The sequence below is a fragment of the Coenobita brevimanus genome, chromosome 103 (assembly GCF_032717465.1).
Source record: "Coenobita brevimanus isolate Jiangsu-jjx chromosome 103, ASM3271746v2, whole genome shotgun sequence".
NCBI lineage: Eukaryota > Metazoa > Arthropoda > Malacostraca > Decapoda > Coenobitidae > Coenobita > Coenobita brevimanus.
This window is the reverse complement of record NC_137056.1, coordinates 9305686-9327818: the sequence shown is the minus strand read 5'-3', so window position 1 is coordinate 9327818 and position 22133 is coordinate 9305686. Positions and strand designations below refer to the sequence as shown.

At 42.6% G+C, this 22133-nt stretch overlaps 1 protein-coding gene across 1 annotated transcript in view; it reads left to right on the top strand.

The window, feature by feature from the left end:
* The window catches only part of LOC145415584 (RNA pseudouridylate synthase domain-containing protein 1-like), a 51505-nt gene that overhangs the window by 17010 nt on the left and 12362 nt on the right, over window positions 1-22133 (top strand). The window contains exons 2-4 of the mRNA XM_080284804.1: window positions 31-108; window positions 6532-6775; window positions 7353-7472. Coding sequence (XP_080140930.1) covers window positions 31-108; window positions 6532-6775; window positions 7353-7472 — 442 coding nt within the window. The remainder of the gene's footprint in view (window positions 1-30; window positions 109-6531; window positions 6776-7352; window positions 7473-22133) is intronic.

Genomic DNA, 22133 nt, shown 5'->3' with positions numbered 1-22133 from the left:
AGGAATACATTGTTGGTGATGATGTTACAGGTCATTTACCACAGTCCACACTACCTGGTCGTGAACAAACGACAGGATGTTCTCATCAACAGCAATTATGGTGAGAAGGTCAGTGCATATTATTTTAATCCCTTCACTCCCATGACATTTCACAAATTTTATTTCTACTTTTTCTACACATTTATTTAATTCAGAAGATACTTGTAGAGCTTGAAGGGTTTAATACAGCTTTCATTAATCCTTTCAATATGAGAGACCTTTCCTAAGTAAATTGTATGAAGATAGAAAGAAGAGAACAATCACCATACCTTCGAGGTTAATCAGAACAGTTTGTGTTTTCCAGTTATGCAAGTAGCTTTTATTTGTTCATTCCCCAAGACATTTTCTCAGTTGCACAAATGATTGGTCTGTAGCATAGTTCTTTGATCTCTGTTGTGATATAAATAAAATAAAATGATTCCCAGGCCAGGCTCATGGCATCAGAAGTGGTTGATGGGGGGGTTACAGTGTCCCTGTAGTATGTCTACCTTATCTTGGTGGAGATTTTTGTCTTGTTGTAGCCTGTTTCCAGTAACTCATTGATGGAATATGAAAGTTCTACATCTTTACAGGCTTTCCATAGCACTTATTTTTTGTTGTGACAGGTAGTGTATTCCAGTGTTAATTTCCTGTTACAGCTTAGCATAATGGAGCTATAGCAAATTTAATCAAAGTAAAAGTGGACTGTGCAATATTTTCTACATAACATTAACTATAAATATTATGTGGCATGTGGCAGCATTGATATAGCTGGGTGGCTATGTTACCTGGTCATACAGATGTTCCTGAGCTTCCTCGCTGTTAAGTTTATATAATTTATAATGTCCCTCAAAGTGATGACGATGGATTGAAGGAGAAGTGCGACTTCAGCTTGCAGTCTGCTGGGTTCATATTTAATGAGGCTGGGGCCACAGCAACAGTGTATAAAAACTGCATGTAGTATTTTAGTCACTGACATAACAGAATATGCCAGATTATTCAGTACTGGCTTGGATTTAGAGGAAGCATATGGCCCTCCATTTTCAGAAGACCAGTGATTACATGTAATTATAGCATATTGTTATAGAATATAGCATATTGTTATAGAATCTTTCAGTGAAAGGAGGGATTTGGTAAGAAATTTAGATGTAATTGGTGACTGAGTCAGCATGATTTCAGACTTGTGGTAATTCTGCAAGGAATCATGCGCACACCCTTTTCCCCTAAGTGTTGGTTTCAGCACTGCTGTAGCTGATTATTGAAACATTATATACTTTGCAGCCAGTGGTGAATTTTTATATTAAAAATGAACATAGATGTCTTGAGACTGAATGCAGCATGGCTGACATTTCTCTTCAGATAAAGGTTCTGTTTTATGTCCTTAGGAAGGCCATGTGTACCAGTTGGTCCAAAATCAGTACAGTACAGTACATGCTACCACGCACCCTTATCAGAAGCATTAAGTGACAAATATGGTTCAGTATGTAGGCATAGCCACTCCAGATAAGTGAATTACATGAAACAAACTGCAGCCAAAATACTGTAAACTTGATATAGCATTGAGAATTTTGATCATAGTCTGAAGAGAACATCCTAGACGTAATATGTTCACTCAAATCTCTGACCTCTTTAATTTTTTTTATTTACTTGTTTTAATACAAGGGAGAAGGAACTAAAGGCCAGGAGCCCACAAGATTGTTCCCTTGAAGCAAAAACAAAAACATTATAACAGAGAGCCAAATTCATCTGTTATTTCAAGATGCCTGGACACACTGCATTTGAAAGAGTGGTGGTCATAGACAGTAGGAAATACAGACAGAGGAAGACAGTTCCAGAGTTGTCCTGGTGTATACATGAAGGACAGGGAGTAATGGCTGACTGATGCATTTTAGTTGGCCAGAAAAGGAATGAGAGTTTGTTTGCCAGATAGGTGCTATGTGCCTACCTTAGTGGTGGAGGGATGCAAGTGGACAGTTCAGAGTAGTAGCCATTGAAGTAGCAATAGAAATGAGATAAAGATGCAACAGTGCAGCAAAGAGACAGAGGTTGAAGGGAGCCTGTAAGAGGAGGAGAGTTAATGAGACGAAAAGCCTTTGACTCCACCTTGTTGAGAAGAGCTGAATGTAGGGAGCCTCCCCACACATGAGAGTTGTACTCTACACAGGGGCAAATAAAACCCTTGTATAAAGTTAACAACTGTGCAGGGGTAAAGAAGGCACAGAGTTAGCATAATCTGTTCTCTTAGAAGCAGATTTTACAGGACAGGTAATATGATCTTTCCAAGATAAATCCCCAAAAGAATGAAACCCCAAGTTTCCTTGAAGATGATGCAAGATTGAGTTGGGTACTGTTAAAAATTAGAGGATACTCCTGCAATAGATTTTGAAGGGTTGAAAGATGTAAGAACTGAGTTTTCGAAGCATTAAAAACAAGATTACTATTACCCCAATCAGAGAGATGAGCCAAATACATACTGCACTGCTTAAGAATGTGGGATCTGTACAGTAACAGATTTAAATCTTGCCTTGAAGTGGTCAAGCATCATGCAGACAGGCAAATATAATTTTATAGTCCTTTAACCCTTTAGAATTTAGATTCCTTTGTTTATAATATTGTCAGTGAAGATGGTTCCCAGTTTTTTTCAGACTCTTTCTAGCTGGGTGTGTGTAAAATATTGCATCTAATATAAATTCCAGAAACTTCATTTGACTGGGCATCTGTCTATCTGTCTATTGCCAGACACCTTATTCACTTTTACGGGGTGGCCACAAACAAATTGGCTCCACGTCACCCTGTCCCCCACCATTTCACTGCCCTGCTCCCAGTTCACACCCCCTCCTCTCATATACCTCTCCACTCAATCCCTCCATCTCATCCTTGGCCTTCCCCTCTCTCTCTCTCCCTCTCCACCTCACTCACATACACTCTCCTTATCAGTTTCTCACTCTATATCCTCTCCACATGGCCAAATTACCTCAGTGTGTTTCTCCTAACGCTTCCTATCACATCCACACCACAATGCTAATTCACATCTTCATTTGTCAATCTGTCTCTCCATGTGACACCACAGACTCCTCTCAAATAACTCATTTCCACTGCTGTCACTCTTGACTTGTGTCCCTCCAACAACGTCCAAGCTTCACTTCCATACGTTAGAGTTGGTATCACAATACTGTCATGTATATATAACTTTTTCACCTCCATGCTCACTTCCCTGTTTCATATCACTGCCTTCAAGGAACCAGCAACCTTTCTTCCTTGTTGTACCCTTTCAAGCACTTCACCCTCTGAACTGCCATCTTTACTCATCACACTACCCAGGTACTTAAATGCACTCACATTTTCCATTTCCTTATCAACCAACCTCACTGTACATTCACTGACGTCACCTCTCTCGAAGACCATAACTTTACTTTTCCCTACATTCACCTTTAGATTCCGTTACTTACACACTCTCCCAAACTCATCCACCAAGCCTTGCAGCTCCCCTTCGTTTTCACTTAACAACACAGTATCATCTGCAAACAACAGTACATGGAGTTTCCAAACACTGCCCTCTCTCATTAGGGCCACTCCAACATCCACTGCCCTACCTTGTATCACTTTTATAACCCCATCTATATACTGATTGAACAACCATGGCGACATGACACATCCCTGTTTCAACCCAACCTTCAAATACAAAAACTCACTCAGTTCACTATCCACACGCACTGCAGTCTTAGCACCCTCATACATACATACATACTCCTCACAGCATTCAGCAACTTCCTATCTACTTCATATATTCTTAATACTTTCCACAATCCTTGTTTATCCACCCTGTCATATGCTTTCTCCAAATCCATGAAGGCTGTATACAACTTCTTTCCCATCTCTAGAAACTTTTTCACTAAAGATCTAAGAATGAATATCTGACCTACACAACCTCTTCCCTTCCTAAAGCCTCCCTGTTCTTCTCCAACTAATTCCTCTGTTATTTCCCTAACTCTGTCAATAAGTATCCTACCGTATACTTTTCCTATTACACTAAGAAGACAAATCTATCTATCTATCTATCTATTGCCAGACGCCTCAATCTCGTTTGGGGTGGCCAGAAACAAATCGCCTCCAAGTCACCCTGTCCCCCGCCATTTCACTTCCCTGCTCCCAACTCACACACCCCTGTCTCATATACCTCTCCACCCCATCTCTGCATCTCATCCTCGGCCTCCCTCTCCCTCTTCCCCCCTCCACCTCACTCACATACACTCTCTTCGTCTGTCTTTCACCCTCCATCCTCTCCACATGGCCAAACCACCTCAGTGTGTTCCTCATAATGCTTCCTATCACATCCACATCCACACCACAACACTCCTTTATATCCTCATTCGTCAGCCTGTCTCTCCATGTGACTCCACAGGCTCCTCTTAAATAACTCATTTCCACTGCTCTCATTCTTGTGTCCTACAAACAACGTCCAAGCTTCACTTCCATACGTTAGAGTTGGTATCACAATACTGTCATGTAGTAACTTTTTCACTTCCATGCTCACTTCCCTGTTTCTTATCACTGCTTTCAAAGAACCAGCAAACTTTCTTCCCTGCTGTACCCTTTCAAGCACTTCACCCTCCAAACCTCCATCCTTACTTATCACACTACCCAAGTACTTAAACGTACTCACATTTTCCAATTCCTCACCATCCAACCTCGCTGTACATTCACTGATTTCACCTCTCTCAAAGACCATCACTTTACTCTCCCCTACTTTCACCTTTAGATTCCGTTTCTTACACACTCTCCCAAACTCATCCACCAAGCCTTTGCAGCTCCCCTTCGTCTTCACTCAACAACACAGTATCATCTACAAACAACAGTACAGGGAGTTTCCAAACACTATCCTCTCTCACCAGGGCCACTCCAACATCCACTACCCTACCTTGTACCTCCTTTATTACCCCATCCATGTACAGATTGAACAACCATGGCGACATGACACATCCCTGTTTCAACCCAACTTTCAAAGAGAAAAATTCACTTAGTTCACCATCCACACGCACTGCAGCCTTCGCACCATCGTACATACTCTTCACAGCATTCAACAACTTCCCATCTACTCCATATATTCATAATACTTTCCACAATCCTTGTCTGTCCACCCTGTCATATGCTTTCTCCAAATCCATGAAAGCCGCATACAACTTCTTTCCCTTCTCTAGAAACTTTTCCACTAAAGATCTAAGAATGAATATCTGATCTACACAACCTCTTCCCTTCTTAAAGCCTCCCTGTTCTTCTCCAACTGATTTCTCTGCTCTTTCTTTAACTCTGTCAATAAGTATCCTACCATACACTTTTCCTATTATACTAAGAAGACAAATGCCCCTCTGATTACCATACACTTCTTTTTCCCCTTTTCCTTTGTACAAGGGAATATTATATCTGACTTCCAATCCTCCGGGACTCTACCTTCCTCCCAGGCCAATCTGCACATCTTCCACATCCATTCTACTACTATCTCTTCCCCCATGTCCCTATGATTACCACACACTTCTTTTTCCCCTTTCCCTTTGTACAAGGGAATAATTATATCTGACGTCTGCTGCCACCCTTTGCGGGATTAGGGCATCGGGTTATAGATAGATAGAATTCCAAACCTCTGGGACTCTACCTTTCTTCCAGGCCAATCTGCACATCTTCCACATCCATTCTACTACTATCTCTCCCCCATGCTTCAGCATTTCACCACACACACCATCAATTCCTGGGGCTTTCCCCATTTTGACTTTCTTCATTGCTTCCACAGCTTCCATGCTACTGATTTCTTCCTATCTTCTCACCTCCCTCCTTCTCCCAGCCATTCCTCAGCCGCTTATACTCACATTACTTTCATTCTTTATGTTCAGCAATTCATTAAAGTGTTCTCTCCATCTGTTCACTTTTTCTCCCTTCTCAACTAGTAGTCTACCATTTTTATCTTTCACTCCTCTACTAACTTCATTGCCACCTTGTCTGACTCTCTTTACCTCTTTCCAAAACATTTTCTTACATTCCCTCCATTTGACACTCAAATTGCTTCCAAATTCCTCATCCACTCTTTTCTTACTCACTCTTACTAATTTTTTCACCTCACTCTTCCTCGCTACATATAACTCTCTCTTCCGTCTCTCAACTTCTTCCACACCCCTATTTCTTATCCATTCATTATATGCTTATTTTCTTTTGTGCCACAGCCTGTCTCACCTGTTCATTCTGCCATACTGTTCCTTGCACCCCGTTTCATCTTCTCTTCACCCCACACACCACCTCACATGCTGCACATATTTCTTCTGTGAATATCTTGCACACATCTTCCACTGGGCATTCTGCTGATATTTCTACCTCCTTAATGCCATCTCGTTCCATATTTCCTGGATCTTATCTCACCCCATCATTTGGTTGGAAGATAATGAGGTTGATAATAAGAACTTATTAACAACTGCATTCAGTTAGTGTGGAATGAATGAATATTAACAGCATTTTTTTTCCCTCCAGGTGACAGTACAAAGCCAGTTAAAGCAATTATTTCCTTATTTGGCTGACCCATCACTAGTCCATGAGTTCAGGTTCTCACACCGGCTTGACTTTGCAACCAGTGGTCTTCTCTGCATTGCACTCAATAAACAAGCTGCCGGTGAAATAACCAAGTGTTTTTCTAAGAGACTCGTGGACAAATATTACCTAGCGTTGGTGAGGGGACACGTGGCAGAGGAGCTCATGGATATTAAGGTGCGAATAGGTGAGCTAACTTTCATACTAAATGCTTCATATTTATTTTTCAGTACAATATTTTGAAGATAATGTATACTGGAAGAATTATGCCCACCAGTGAAAATTGTGTTATGAGAACATATCATACATGAGTATAATAATCATTCTTTTGAACAGTTCTCGGAACTGTGACATTGACACTAATTCCACATTGTTGCACCAGAGTATAAAATTTCTTTTTGTTCTTAAAGCTCAGTTTTGTTCACATCTGTTTATATATACAGTACTGGAATGTGGAGAAATTGTGTGAGATTAACTGCTGTAGGTGAAGTGTTGTGTAGTTGTGAGCTTATTGGACAGAGCCCCATGTAGGCAGACCTGGGGAAACATTGGACAAGGTCATGAGAAGGAACCTAGCGGTTAAAAGAGTCATTTGGATTGTAGCATAGAAGTTACCATCATGCGAACAAGGCTTACCCATGCAGTCATGGAACGTGGTCATTCAAAATGTATGTCAGTATGTATGTTTATACTGTATTGATGTGTGTATGTATTCTTTACCCAGTGGGAATAATGTAATAATCAGTGTTCTTATTACACCCTAGGGGAGGATTTACGCCCTGAATGGCAGGGGATCAGGATGGCATCCCAGTGTAGTCCTCATGCTGGCTATTGCAAGGCTGCTCACACCAGACTCTTGGTTCTGCAGCGAGGTCTCTACAATGGTATGTATAATGAAGTTACTTTTTAACATTTTTAAATCCCTGACTGTTGCTATTGAACTAAGGTATTTTAGCCTACTGCCAGACAATTTGATTCAGCCGATAAAAATCACTGGCATTCAAAGGATTAAAACCTTCAGATGATATGATTCAGCTTTAGAGACCCCATGTGCTGGAGGGGCCAGGAACAGTTGTTGTGCATATTTATTCAATTTAATCTGGTTTATTGCTCACGTAATGCCACTCAGGGATGAGTAAGGCTGCTCACTCTCATCTTAAATGTCAGGACCAACTTGTCTTGCCCTGGGCTCCTACGCTCCTCATGGGGCAACACAGGATTGGATGATGAAGATGCATTCCTGACTAATGCTAGATGGTTTTATTCAGTTGTGGGAAGACAGCTTATATTGACAGGATTAACCCCTTAACCGCGGTGCGTCACTTTCGTGATGCTTGGGAGCAAGGGATCATACCACGGGGTGTCACATTTGTGATTCTGTGTTATTTTGAATTCGGCCGGGCTTTCAAGTGGTGGCTTGTATCATCTATCAGTATTACCAATGTCCAGCTATACTCAGTTCTGCTAATGTCACCTGTACTCCCATCCACTGTTGACAATTTAGCCATTTTTCTCCTGTCCTTGTCTCCCCCCCTCCTTACCTCCCCTCCATTTGCCTCTCCTCCCACCTGACCAGCTACGCTGCGCTACACAAATGCCGGACGGATTTTTCCTCTCATTTTATCCATGGAAATGTGCTCTTTGCCCTATTCTTATTCAAAATAATGTATAAAAGACAGAGAAAAGGTAATTGATACTGCCATACATCTGGAATAGGCTAATTATCACCTGGCAACGCCTCACGTGTACTCGTTTGCTAATTTTCCCTGTTTATTTCCCCTTGAAATATGCTGTATGACCTGTTCTCATAATAAAAATACTGTATATATAAGAAAGGAAGGGAGAAGCCTAGGTGATATTTACATTCACCTGGAACTACCTAATTTATTATGTATTGTCGAGATTTCCTGCCAATCATTTCGTATCATATATATTAGCAGCTGTCACCACGCTGACATTGGCAGCCCTGCACTGGCCCTAGGCAACAACATTCAGTTTACTGTCGTCTTTCAAGGTGAAACCACGTCGGATTCACGCCTGTCCAATTCCGTCTCTTTTTAGCCCTATGCAAAGGGCCCTGTGAGCTCGACCCCTCCTAAATCTCATGTGGAAAGGGGTAATGGGCTAAGTGACTACTGTGGAACGTGAACTGGCTAATTTATCAATGATAATGATGGACAGTGACTGCGATCTTTCTGGTGATTCTAAAACAGTGCAAGTGGAAATGTAAATAATGTGTAAATATTGTGTAAACAGCAAGTGAAAGCAGTGAATGTAAATATAACTGAACAGTGGAAAATAGTTTTATAAGTTACTGCAAGTGACAGTACATAGCATAGTGTAAATAAAATAGAAATGTAAATAATGTAAATAAAATAGAGAATGTAAACAGAAATGTAAATAAGTAGTAATATAAGAATACGAGTATATATACTAGGCGTAATGAAAGTGAAAGTTTCACTCTAGCATGTATGATTACTGGGAGTTATGAAAGTGAAAGTGACAGATTCGTTCTCCACGCTAGTATACAGGACGAGAAAATGAATGCTACGTATTTTACTGAAAGAGAAATTTAATGCCTACAGTGACAATAAACTACTATCACTGAAGGAAACTTATGGATAAAGACTGCAGATATATATAAGTGTTATATAGTAATAGGAATATAAAGTGTGAGTGTTTTTATGAATAATAAATGACAGAATACCAGCGGGGAACGAGCGCAAGTTGGAAGCTTGTACGCGCTTGTAATTTTCATTGCTTTCACGGTGGTTTTTTTTTGGAATATGGATTCCAAACTATTTGAAAATCATAGAATAGTGTTCCTAGTGATAATATCAGGCTGTGGTAATCATATTACGGGGTGTCGGGAAGTGTAAAGTGGAGACTTTGTTACCCAACTTCGGAAGTCTCCATAAGTCCTGCGTTACTTGACGAATGCTCAACAAACATCCCAGGAGAAAGCTGAAGGTATGTGCCATATGCATATATAATTATAATATTCTAGGACTAATAACTGATTTTTGGCAAATATTTTTACAAAGTCTGTCGGAGCACGAATATCCTAGCGGGACACGCAAGGAGCGCCAAAACAACCCCATGGTTTAGGGGTTAAGCTGAAGCTTAACTAACCCTTTGGATGCTCAAGAAAACCCATAGCAGTGAAAGGGTTAATACTCAGGTCAGCATAAAGTATTCATTTAACCCATGCACCCCGGGAGATGTCCTCAGACATGCAGACTTTTCCACTTACGTTTTTTCCATTTTCATTGTATCTTTTGTTTGTATCTTGTATAAAGGCTGCAGAGTGTTTGCATGCTTTGGCCTCGGTCACCTAAAGGAGACTCTTCATGCTGCTCAATCTCTGGCAGCCTCCCTATTCAGTCAGTTGTCTCTGAGGTTACACTGAGACCTCGTCCTAGGTCTTTTTTTGTCTGCCTCTCACAACCCTACCCCTGATGCTCGCATGTTTCACTTTCTGAACCCAGTTGTCATCCTCCATCCACTCAACATGGCCAGACCATCTCAGTCTACCTCTCCTCATCACAACACCAATACAGTCCAGTCCCATCCTTCCTTTCAACTCTTCAGTCTTAATCCTAGCCCCCCCAGGGCCACGCATTCAAGGATACATTACACATCCATCTAATCATTGTCATTTCTGTATGTTTGAGCCTATGACTATCCCCTCCCATTACTGGCCAGGTCTCACTACCGTACAGCATTATATTCTAAACACATGCCTTATACAAAGATCCCTTAGCACATAGGGAGCCTCTCAGTGTCAGGAGGGGCAACAGCTCCCTGCGTTTCCTCCAACCACTCCTTACTCAAGCTACAGAACTAGCTCCAACTCCAACTCCAGCACATAACATGTATCCCAAATAACAAAACTCCTCCACACACTCAAGAGACTCTCTAGCATGATCAGTCCTTTCATGCCTGACGGCCTCAATGTGCACTTTCTAACACACCGCACACATGAAATCAGCAGTACTTCACATCCCTTATGCACCAGCTTCTTACAAACACTGCACAAGATACTGCCAACAGCCCTCGATAACATCACTTTCGTTTTTTCTGCATTTACTCTCAAACCCGTGTGCTCCATTCCATCTCTCCATTTCCTAATTCTTTTCTCTGCCTCCCTGTCATTCTCTGCAATCAACACCAAGTCATCATCCCAGTCAGTGTTGGCTGTACCACTGAGGTTCAAGAGTGGCTTGCACTGTGTCTTTTTAGGCCTCAGGAGACCGTATGGTCATAATATTGCCATTTATTGATTCAATAAAGGGTTTGCTGCATGGACATACTGTGTCACTGCATGAAGCTGCCCCACTTCAGCACCAGGGGTAAAGTGAGATATTGTGCAAAAAAAGGTGGCTTGGCTTTGGGACAGGATGAAATTTGCTTTTCACATTTATCAACTACATGGTGTGATCATTGATCAGTACTGCTGCATCAGATGTGGCCACATTACTGTACTAGCAATGACAGACTGACAGTAGTGCGCTTTTGCAACTTACTTAGTTTGGACTGGGAATCCCACTCCCCTAACAGTAATCCTCCCTTCCTACCAAAAGAAAAGTCCCTGCTGTGGGTTCAGTGGCTGCTCAGGACCAAGTTAATCTTTTAACACTGCAGATTTCTTCTCCCCCACTCCCTGTAAAATGTTGAAATAATGCAATATATAATGTTGAAATAATGTAAATATAAAAGTTTCTGAAATTCAGTGCACATATTGCCTTTGTTGTGAGAATCTACTGTGCCCATAGTGTGCAAATAAAAGAGTCTCCTGATTTCTTCATCATATTAGCTTATAGAGAATGTGATAAGTGTGTGTTTGATTGTTCTGTTTTTGAAGGCTCCAACATGCTTGCAAATGTTGGCCTTGGTCAGTTTATGGTGGCACTGCATCCTTGATCTCTGGCAGTCTCCCTGTTTAGTCCATTTTCCCTGAAGTCGCGCTCAGTGACCTTGTCCCAGGTCTTTTTCAGTCTGCCTCTCGCAGCCCTATCCTTAATGTTGACACTTCTCACTTTCTGCACCCAATTGTCATTCCTCATCCTCTCCACATGCCCAAACCATCTCTCTCTACCTCTCCTCATCACAACACCAATACACTCCAGTCCCATCCTATCTCTTAACTCTTCCATTGTAAACCTTCCTCCCCCAGGCCTTGCACTCAAGGATGCACTGCACATCCACCTAATCATTGCTATTTCTGTACATTTGAGCCTGCGAATATCCTCTTCCTTTACAGCTCAGTCAGGTCTCACTACCGTACAGCATTACACTTACAATAAACCGGTATGCTGCATACAAATATCCTTTAACACGGAGGGAGAGCCCACTTATGTCAGGAGAGACAACAGCTCACTAAACTTTTCCAACCACTCCTCACTCTAGCCACAGAGCTAGCTCCAGCCCCACTTCCAGCACATAACAAATCTCCCAGATAACAAAATTCTTCCACACACAAGAAAGACTCACCAACAAGATCAACCCTTTCACCCCTGACAGACTCCACATGCTCTCCCCAACACACCATAACCATGAAATCAGCATTGCCTTGTATTCTACCTCTGATGCCACTACATATCATATGCACCCACATATCACAAACACTGCACAAGTTGGAATTACCTGTACTTCCTATGCCCTTGTGGCAGACTGCATATGGCCACTCTCTCTTTTTTGACAATACTGCCACCAACCCTAGATACCATCACCTTTGTTTTATCTGCATTTACTCTTAAGCCCTTATGCCCAATATCAACTTTCCACTTCTTAAATCATCCCTCCGCCTCCCTTTCATTCTCTGCACATCTGTCTTACTGCACATATTTGATCCACACATCGTCTGCCTCTCCTAAAGCCACCCTGTTCATCACTTACTAGGACTTCTGATATCTCTCCAACATCTGTCTATCTATCTATCTATTGCCAGATGCCTCAATCCTGTATGGGGTGGCCACAAACAAATCGCCTCCACATTGCCCTGTCCCCCGCCATTTCACTACCCTGCTCCCAACTCACACCTCCTTCTCTCATATACCTCTCCACGCCATCCCTCTATCTCATCCTCGACCTCCCCCTCCCTCTCCCTCCCTTCCACCGCACTCACATTCTCTATAATAATTCTTCCATATACCTTCCCTACTACACTCAGCTTATGCCACCATAATTCTTGCACTCACTTCACTCACATTTATTTTTGTACAGGGGTACGATCAAAGCCTTTTTTCATTCTGCTGACACAGTTTCACTCATCCATGCCTTCTTTCATATCTCCAACAAGCACTTCATTCAGCTCTCTCCACTACACTTAATCAACTCTGCATAAACCTCATCAACCACAGCTGCCTGCCCATTTATCTGCCACATCACAGCGTTCTTCACCTGTGCGAGTGTCACGTTTCCTGGCATTGCATTCCTTCTCAGTACCAGGTGCCATAATTTGGTTCTGTGGTTATCACCCAGCATAGTAATTGGTTTTCTGATGTACAGGAAACCATTTGGCTTGTCACTTAGTGTAGAGTCACCCGTAGACAGAAGGAAGAGGAAAGAATGAAGGAAAGAAAGTCAGAAGAGGAAAGAAGGAAGGAAGAGAGGAAAGAGCAGTCACCCAAGAACAGCACTACATCAAGTGAGTGGATGGTGGGTGCCCCAACCCATCACAAATGCTAGTACAGTAGAGTCGCTATTTAATACAAAAAGAAACAACGATCTTACAATAACACAGGCATTTAATTTTTCCCATAATTACTTAATAGCATGGTAATTTCACTCAGTTGCATGAGAGAAACTGTGTGAGAAGTGGGTGCATTTAGGTACTGGATTGCCAGATGACTGCATTTGTTTACAAGTCTTATGTTATGCATTTGTCGATTGCTAATTAGCTTCCTTGACCTGACACGACCCATGTGACCGATGTCCCATACCACCTGCCACTGCCTGCCTCAGTGTTGTGTTGTGTGGAAGGTCACTGTAATGAGAAGCTTTTATTTACTTATTTCCTTGCTCCTCATTTCGTCAGAACTCTGAGTGCAAAGTTTCAAACTAACTTTAGTTATGCCTAAGGCCTGTGAAAGTGCTATGAACACAAGGAAAGCATTCATTCTAAAGGAAAATGTAAAATTGTTGGACAAAGTGGTGTGTGGTGTAGGAGTTTAAATGCAAACAATCAGACAGATAAAATGAGTCGGATGTGTTTATGATGTGGATAGTTTCTTTGTTGGATAAAAAGGATAATGATTTTCACCTTTAGTGCAATGAGTATGGGAAAAAATGGGGGGGGGGGGCTTTGTGCCTGACCTTTGTTATGAACTGACAGTCTTTGGTTGAGAAAATTTGGCTCATACAGTATGCGAAGACACTACATGTTGACGTAAATAGTTAGGTAAGATAATTAGGTTAGTTCAGTTCTTGTGAATTATATTGTTATACAAATTATACTGCTTGGCTGACTTGTTTATTATTCATGATTAGGAGGAGGCTGTAGCACGGGCCGAACAGGGTAGTACTCCCGAGGGGAATGGGAATGCTGGTGATAGGGAGAGCTGGAGCTCCTATTTCACTAGCTATCTAACCATCCCCCTTTGCTGACCTTTTCAGTGTGACAGTAACATGGAGAGTAGACCAGCATACTCTCCCAAACATTTCCTCTAACTATCTATGCACTACACCACATGCACTTTACATTTCACACAACGTATCCCACTACGTTACAGGGGTTGGCGCCAGCAAGGGCATGCGGCCAGAAAACTTTGCCCCCGCTACCTAGTGGCGGACTTCTGGGGGGAGGCATGGCGGGGGTTCCGCCGGCATAGATCATGGGTCCAGGGCGAGATGGGGCTCGGGCCTGTGCTAGAGGGTACAGGGCATTGCGGTTTCCAGGCTGCCGCTTCCGCCCAATAGAGAGGGGCCCGAACCTGGGAGTAGCGTCCCAGGAGGCTGCCCTATCAGTGGGTGTATAATGGCGGGATAGTTGCAGTGCCAAGACGCGCTTGGAGGGTGTCCCTGCAGCTGTCCTGGCAGGGTGCCCCGAGGCCACTACCACAGCCACTGGTAAGCTGGTGGGCTAGGGGTCCCAGATCCATTGCCTGGACCTGGGATTGTGCGGTGAGTGGGACCTGTGCTGTGTCTGTCCCCATTTATTAATACTGAAGATGACAAAACAAAAAAGGTTTCAAAGCAAGCCTGAGGACAGTAAATCACCCATGGGGATGAGGGTGGGTTCATGGAATGTGGGAAGTTTGAGGGGAAGAGCAGGGGAAGTCGTTGAGGCATTCAGTAGGAGGTGGGTGGACGTGGCGTGTTTGCAGGAAGTCCGGTACAGGGGTGGATCAGCCAGAAAGATTGTTGGGAAGGACTGTTGCTATAAGTTGTTTTGGCAGGGGAGGACAGACGGATATGGAGGTGTTGGTGTGATGGTTGCGGAGAAATGGGTGGAATATGTTATGAATGTTTTGAGAGTAAGCGATAGGATATTGGTTGTGAAAATTCTGTTGGGAAGAAAGATAGCTGTGATTATATCGGCATATGCTCCACAGGCAGGATTGGATGAATCAGAGAAAGATAGATTTTGGGATGATTTAATACGTGTAGTGGGTGATATGCGGGATGATGAGATAGTGATTTTGGGAGGGGACTTAAATGGTCATGTAGGTGAAGCAGCCCAAGGTTATGAAGGAGTGCATGGGGGATGTGCATATGGTCTAAGGAATGCAGAAGGGGAAAGGATACTCGAGTTTGGGGAGGCAACGGACATGATTGTGTGCAACACATATTTTAGGAAAAGAGACAGTAGGTTAATTACGTATGAGTCTGGGGGAAATAGCAGTCAGATAGATTATTTTCTGGTTAGGAGGGCCGATAGGAGGTTAGTGAGGGATGTTAAAGTTATAGGAGGTGAGGAGTGTGTGCAGCAGCACAAACTATTGATTTGTGATATGGTGCTTAAAGAACAAATGATGAAAAAGAGGACTTATGTACCTAGGAGGAAAATATGGAAGCTGAAAAACCAAGTAGTAAGGGATGCCTTCTGTAGCGAGTTGAGGAGAGTGGTGGCTGAACAGGGAGCTGTAGACAGAGGCATTAATGAACAGTACAGAGCCCTCAAGAACACTTTCTTGAGAGTTACTGATGTAACATGCGGCTGGACAAGAGGACCACCAAGACATAAAGTAACTTGGTGGTGGGATGAGGGTGTAGAAGCTGCAATTAAGGAGAAAAGAAGGCTTTTCCGGGAATGGAAGAAGGGTGGTAGCAAAGAGGACTATTTGGCTGCCAAGCGTAGGGCTAGGAGAGAGGTATACAGGGCAAAGTCTGAGTCACAGAGACAATTACTTGATAACCTAAATCATGGGGAAAGGAAAAATATATTTAGGGTGGCAGGTCAGGTGAAGAGGGATAATCGGGATATCATAGGTGAGCAGTGTGTGAAGAATGATGAAGGAAGGGTAGTGGTGAACAGTGAGGATATTAAAGATGCATGGAGAGAGCATTATAACCGGTTGTTGAATGAGGAGTTTGACTGGGACAGGGAAGGTTTGGAGCCAGCAGATCCAGTGTCTGGCCCTTGGCCTTTGATTGATACTGCTACTGTGAGTGAGGCAATAGGCAGGATGAGGGTGGGGAAGGCAGCAGGTGTGTCTGGGTTGACTGCCGAAATGTTGAAGGCCTCAGGCGATATAGGGGTGAGTTTAGTCACTGACCTGATAAATAGGATTATTTATGAGTGTGTTTTCCCAGATGATTGGCTGAAGAGTGTAAATGTAAATGTGTATAAAGGGAAGGGTGATGCCCTGGAAAGAGGGAATTATAGAGGTATAAAGCTTTTAGATCAGATAATGAAGGTAATGGAGAGAGTTTTAGAAGGTATGATTAGAGAAAGAGTGAATATTGATGAGATGCAGTTTGGGTTTATGCCAGGTAGGGGGACCACTGATGCCATATTCATCGTTCGACAGCTTCAGGAAAAATATATTGGTAGGAGAAGGGATCTTTATTTTGTTTTTGTTGATTTGGAAAAGGCCTTTGACAGAGTCCCTAGAGAGGTGGTGAAGTGGGCAATGAGAAAGCTTGGCTTGGAGGAGTGGCTGGTTAGGGTGGTTATGGCCATGTATGTGGGTGCTCACACCCAGGTGAGAGTGAATGGAGATTTGAGTGATGAGTTTTCCATGAATGTTGGTGTGCATCAGGGGTCAGTCTTGAGTCCCATGTTGTTTATCATGGTACTTGAAGCCCTTTCACGTGACTTTAGAAACGGACTCCCGTGGGAGTTGTTGTATGCTGATGATTTGGTGTTGATTGCAGAGAATGAAAGGGAGGCGGAGGAAAGGTTTAGGAAGTGGAGAGATGGTATGGGGCAAAAGGGTTTAAGGGTAAATGCAGATAAAACAAAAGTGATGATATCTAGGGTTGGTGGCGGTACTGTCAAAGACGAGGGAGAGTGGCCATGTGCAGTTTGCCACAAGGGCGTGGGAAGTAATTCCATCTTGTGCGGTGTGTGTGATAAATGGGTGCATAAGAGATGTAGTGGTATCAGAGGTAGACTGCGAGATAATGCTGATTTTATGTGTACAGCGTGCTGGGGTGAGCAGGTGGAGATCATCAGACGTGAAAGAATTGAACTTGCTGGTGAATCTCTTGAGTGTGTGGAAGAGTTTTCTTATTTAGGAGACATGTTGTGTGCTGGAGGTGGGGCTGGAGCTAGCTCTGTGGCTAGGGTGAGAAGTGGTTGGAAGAAGTTCAGGGAGCTCTTGCCTCTCCTGACATTGAGGGGGCTCTCCCTACGTGCTAAGGGGTCTTTGTATGCAGCGTGTGTTAGGAGTGTAATGCTGTATGGCAGTGAGACCTGGGCAGTGAAGGAGGAAGACATTCGCCGGCTCAGACGTACAGAAATGACAATGATTAGGTGGATGTGCAGTGCGTCCCTGCGTCCAAGGCCTGGAGGGGCTGGGTTTACAATGGAAGAGTTGAGAGGTAGGATGGGACTGGAGTGTATTGGTGTTGTGATGAGGAGAGGTAGATTGAGGTGGTTTGGACATGTGGAGAGGATGGGGGATGATAGTTGGGTGAGGAAGGTGAGAAGTGTTAATATTGGGGGTGGGGTTATGAGGGGTAGACCGAGAAAGACATGGGACGAGGTCATTAAGTGTGACCTTAGGGTTAAGGGACTGAACAGGGAGGCTGCAGTGGATCGTGCAGCGTGGAGAGCCGCCATTAGGTGACCAAGGCCGACACATGCAAGCATGTTGGAGCCTTTAAAAACGAAACGAAACTGCATTCGTGTGTACAGTAATCCCTCCACTATCCGATGTAGTAGAGCCAAAGGCATGTCCGGAAAGTGGTCCCATCCTGAAAGTGGGCCTCTGACTGCTGAACTGGTACTTATAACCCTAACCCAGCCTAACTTTGTAAGCCACCTAAATAACTCCCTACCAGACATGCATAGCACTTATTTAAACCTATTTAAGACCCTGTTCACACCAATAATGGACATAAAGCATGAAATAAATGAAAAGGAACCAGAGAATGAGAAATTAGAAGTATGGAAAATACTCAGGCCTAGCAGTGTACAGGGTACTGTACTTACAGCACGTCACTGGCCGCCTCCTCGAAATCTCTAAGGCTCTAGTAGTTGTGAAAATGCTCTTGAAGCACGTACAGTAATCCAGTGTTGTGCCACATATAATTCTTTGCACTGTGAGTTATAATTGTTTAACACTGCGCATTATTCTTAATTGAACGACGCCAATTTCAACTGCCGGTTTCAACCGCCCTTGCTCTCCACACTCACTCCACACTTAATCCTTTGCACTCTAAATTCTATTTTCTTAACACTGCACAACACTGTAAATTCCCATGTGGTCTAGTGGTGAGGTATTGCAGTTTATTCACTGTTTATTCATAAAAAACGAGCACGTGCAGCATCCATTATGATGGACGTCTTCCCCGAACGAAGGTTAGGCAGTAACTGGGAACAAGGTTGCCAGATCTGAACTCGGCCATATTACCAAACTCCTTACTTTTCATTACCAAATTTAACTTTTCATTACTAAATTCTTAAATGAAGCATTTATTCTTCACTAATTATATGTATAATGGAAATAATCATTCTCCTTATAATCATCAGCATGTTTATTTTTGCACTATGTATTCTAGCAGATTAATCAAAGAAAGCAGACAGTCCACCATCTCCATTCTCCATATCTTTATACATGTGATAAATCTGTTTGGTAATGGATCATGCTAATTCACTAAAAAACGAACTTTTTGGAACTGAAAAACGAACTTTTCAGTACCAAATTGGCCCACATTTGGTAATGAAAAATATCAAATGGCAACCGTGACTGGGGAGGGAGGAAGGGGGAGGAAGGAAGGAGTGAAGGGGCTGTGGTGTAAACAGCTGTTTGGCACCATGCGGTGCTGCTCGGCAATTTCAAATTACGGGTGGGGAAAAATTTGGATTTTGGGGGGATTTTTTTCTTTTTTTGGTCATTTTTGGGTTCCGAAGGTCCAGGCCCACAATGTCCGGTAAGTGGGGAGTCTGGAAAGTGGGCGTCCAGAAAGGACAGGGATTACTGCATCTGAGAAGTGAGAAGTACGCAATCACTCCATGCTGATGACTTCAGTATAGTTTTTTTCCTTTTATTGTTGATGACTAATGACTTTCAAAAATAGTTTCACATTGCATTTTTTTTCTTTTTTTCTTTTTTTTTTAATGAGTGTGCCGAAAGTGATTCCTGGTGAAATATGTGTGGTGCTGGGCAGCCATTATTGATGTATTGGTTAGGTCAGAAGTTTTTGCTTGATTGGTAATGAGGACTTTCAAAAGGCTTTGTGGTTAAAATTTTTATGAGGAGTATTAGGGGACAAAACTAGTCAGTTAGGTCAGGTTAGAATGAACTGATGTGTCCAGCCAGCGATATCGTATGTAAACACACTGTCTTGGGTGTCTTACGGCAGACATATTTTTAATAACCTATCTATAAATATATTTTTAACGAATAATATGGGGCTCCTAGAACCTAGCCCCTTATTTTACATGTAAATATATGTCATGTTTTAGCGCAAAATTGATTTTGCATGAGGTTCTGCATAACTTTTCTCATGTTGTATGAAGACTGTACTGTATACAGTAATAATAATTGCAGTTCTTCCATTGGGAATTCACTAGCGTTCGACACACATATAGTTTACATTATTTTTACAATTACAAGAATTGTGACATCTGTTCTTGCTCTGCTAAAAATAACTTCATCCATATTAAATGCTCTGAACTCTCCTATTTGAATTCTTCCCATTCCTTCTGGCACCTTGCTAAAAACATTTCTAGCAACTTTATCTCATCATCCTACCCTCCTCTTATCTACTCTGATGGCTCAGTAGGTATTCCTTTTACTGATAAAGCAGATCTCTTTGCTCAGACTTTCTCTTCCAATTCCTTCCTAGATGATTCCAGTGCTGTTCCTCCATCACTTCCTCTGTCTGATGTCTTCATGGCTGACATTAAAATTTCTTCAACTGATGTATTTTCTGCCATCATTGACCTCAATACTAACAAGGCATATGGGCTTGATGGAGTCCCTCCTGTTGTCCTCAAGAACTGTGCTTCTGTGCTTACACCCTGCGTAGGAAAACCATTTTGCCTTTGCCAATCAATTTGTACCTTTCTTTTCTGCTGGAAGTTTGCTCTTATTCAGTCTGACCCAAAGAAGGGTGACCATTCCCAACCCACTAACTGTCGCCCATTTGCTTTAACATCCTGTGTCTCAAAAGTTTTTGATTCTATTCTTAACAGAAAAATTTTAAAGCATCTTTCCTGTCACAACCTTCTTTCTGATCGTCAGTGTGGGTTTTGTCAGGGACGCCCCACTGGTGATTTCTCGCCTACCTTTCAAACTGCTGGTCATCTTTCTTTTGGGACTTTGGCAAAAGCTTTGCCATTGCACTTGACATCGCAAAGGCTTTCGATCAAGTCTGGCATAAATCTTTCATTTCCAAATTGCCCTCTTACGGTTTCTGTCCTGCTATTTGTGCCGTCATCTATAGCTTTCTTTCTGGTCATTCTGTAGCTGCTGTTGTAGATGGCCACCGTTCTTCTCCTAGATCTATCAACAGTGGTGTTCCTCAAGGCTCTGTCCAGCTCTCTTTGCTTTATTCATCAAATGACCTTGTAAGCTGTACATCTAACCCTATCCACTCGTACACTAATGATTCCACCCTTCACCTTTCCATTCAGTTCCTGCAACGTCCATCTCAGCAGTTACTTCAACAAACAAGGGATGAGGCTGTGGCACACCTAATGTCTGACTTGGCTTGTATCATTGACTGGGGTATAAGTAATCTTGTTGTTTTTAATGCATGAAAGACTCAGTTCTTACACCTACCAACCCAACAAAATCTTCCACAGGAGTACCCACTAATATTTAATAATATCCAGCATCTGCCTTAAACATACTTGGGGTTTCTTTCTCTCAGGATTTATCTTGGAAAGATCAAATTACATTTCTTGTGAAATCTGCTTCCAAGAGATAGGTGTGCTAAGCCGACTCCTTACCTTCTTTACTGCTGCTCAGTTGATCACTTTATACGTGGGTTTTATTCACCCCTGTGTAGAGTACAAGTTTCATGTGTGGGGAGGCTTTCACATACAGCTCTTCTCAGTAGGGTGGAGTCAAAGGCATTTCATCTCATTAACTCTGCTCCTCTTACTGGCTTCCTACAACCTCTGTCTCATTGCCTCGCTGTTGCATCTTTATTTCTTTTCTTTTGCTACTTCAATGGTCACTGCTCCTCTGAACTGTCAGCTTGCATCCCTCCACCTCTACAACGGGCACATAGCACCTGTCTAGCAACGAACTCTCATCCCATTTCTGTACAACTCTCTAATGCAAAAGTTAACTGTTACTCCCAGTCCTTCAGGTCAACTCTGGAACTTCCTCCCTCTGTCTGTGTTTCCTGCTTCCTATGATCTCCAATCTTTCAAATGCAGTGTGTCCAGGCATCTTGAAATGAACAGATCTTGAATTTGTCCCTCTGTTGTATTTTTTTTTTTTTTTTTTTTTTTTTTTTCTTGGAAGGAACGGTGTGTGGGCTCCTGGTCTTTGGTTCCTTCTTTCTTTAAAAAAAAAAAAAAAAAAAAAACAGGAACTTGGGGGGAGACTAAAGATAAGCCTTGTTGCCCTGTTCAACACTGACTGAACTTTTGTTAGTATATTATTTGGAAGACCAGTCTACAGTGAATTACAGTAATCGACATGAGACAAGACCACTGCACGGACCAGTCTTAAGAGGCAACGTCTGTTCAGGAATTTTCTCAGAGTACAGATTTCTGATATATAAGTTACACCCTCTGACAACTTGATTAATATATTCTTTGTAATTTAACTTTAATTAAGCAACGTTGGGTCTGGTTAGTACTTGGATGGGTGACCGCCTGGGAACACCAGATGCTGTTGGCATCCCTATGTGTCAAGTGGGGTTGGTGGAGGATTAGTGCCCCTCCCTGTAAAATAATTAACTCTAAGCCCTCG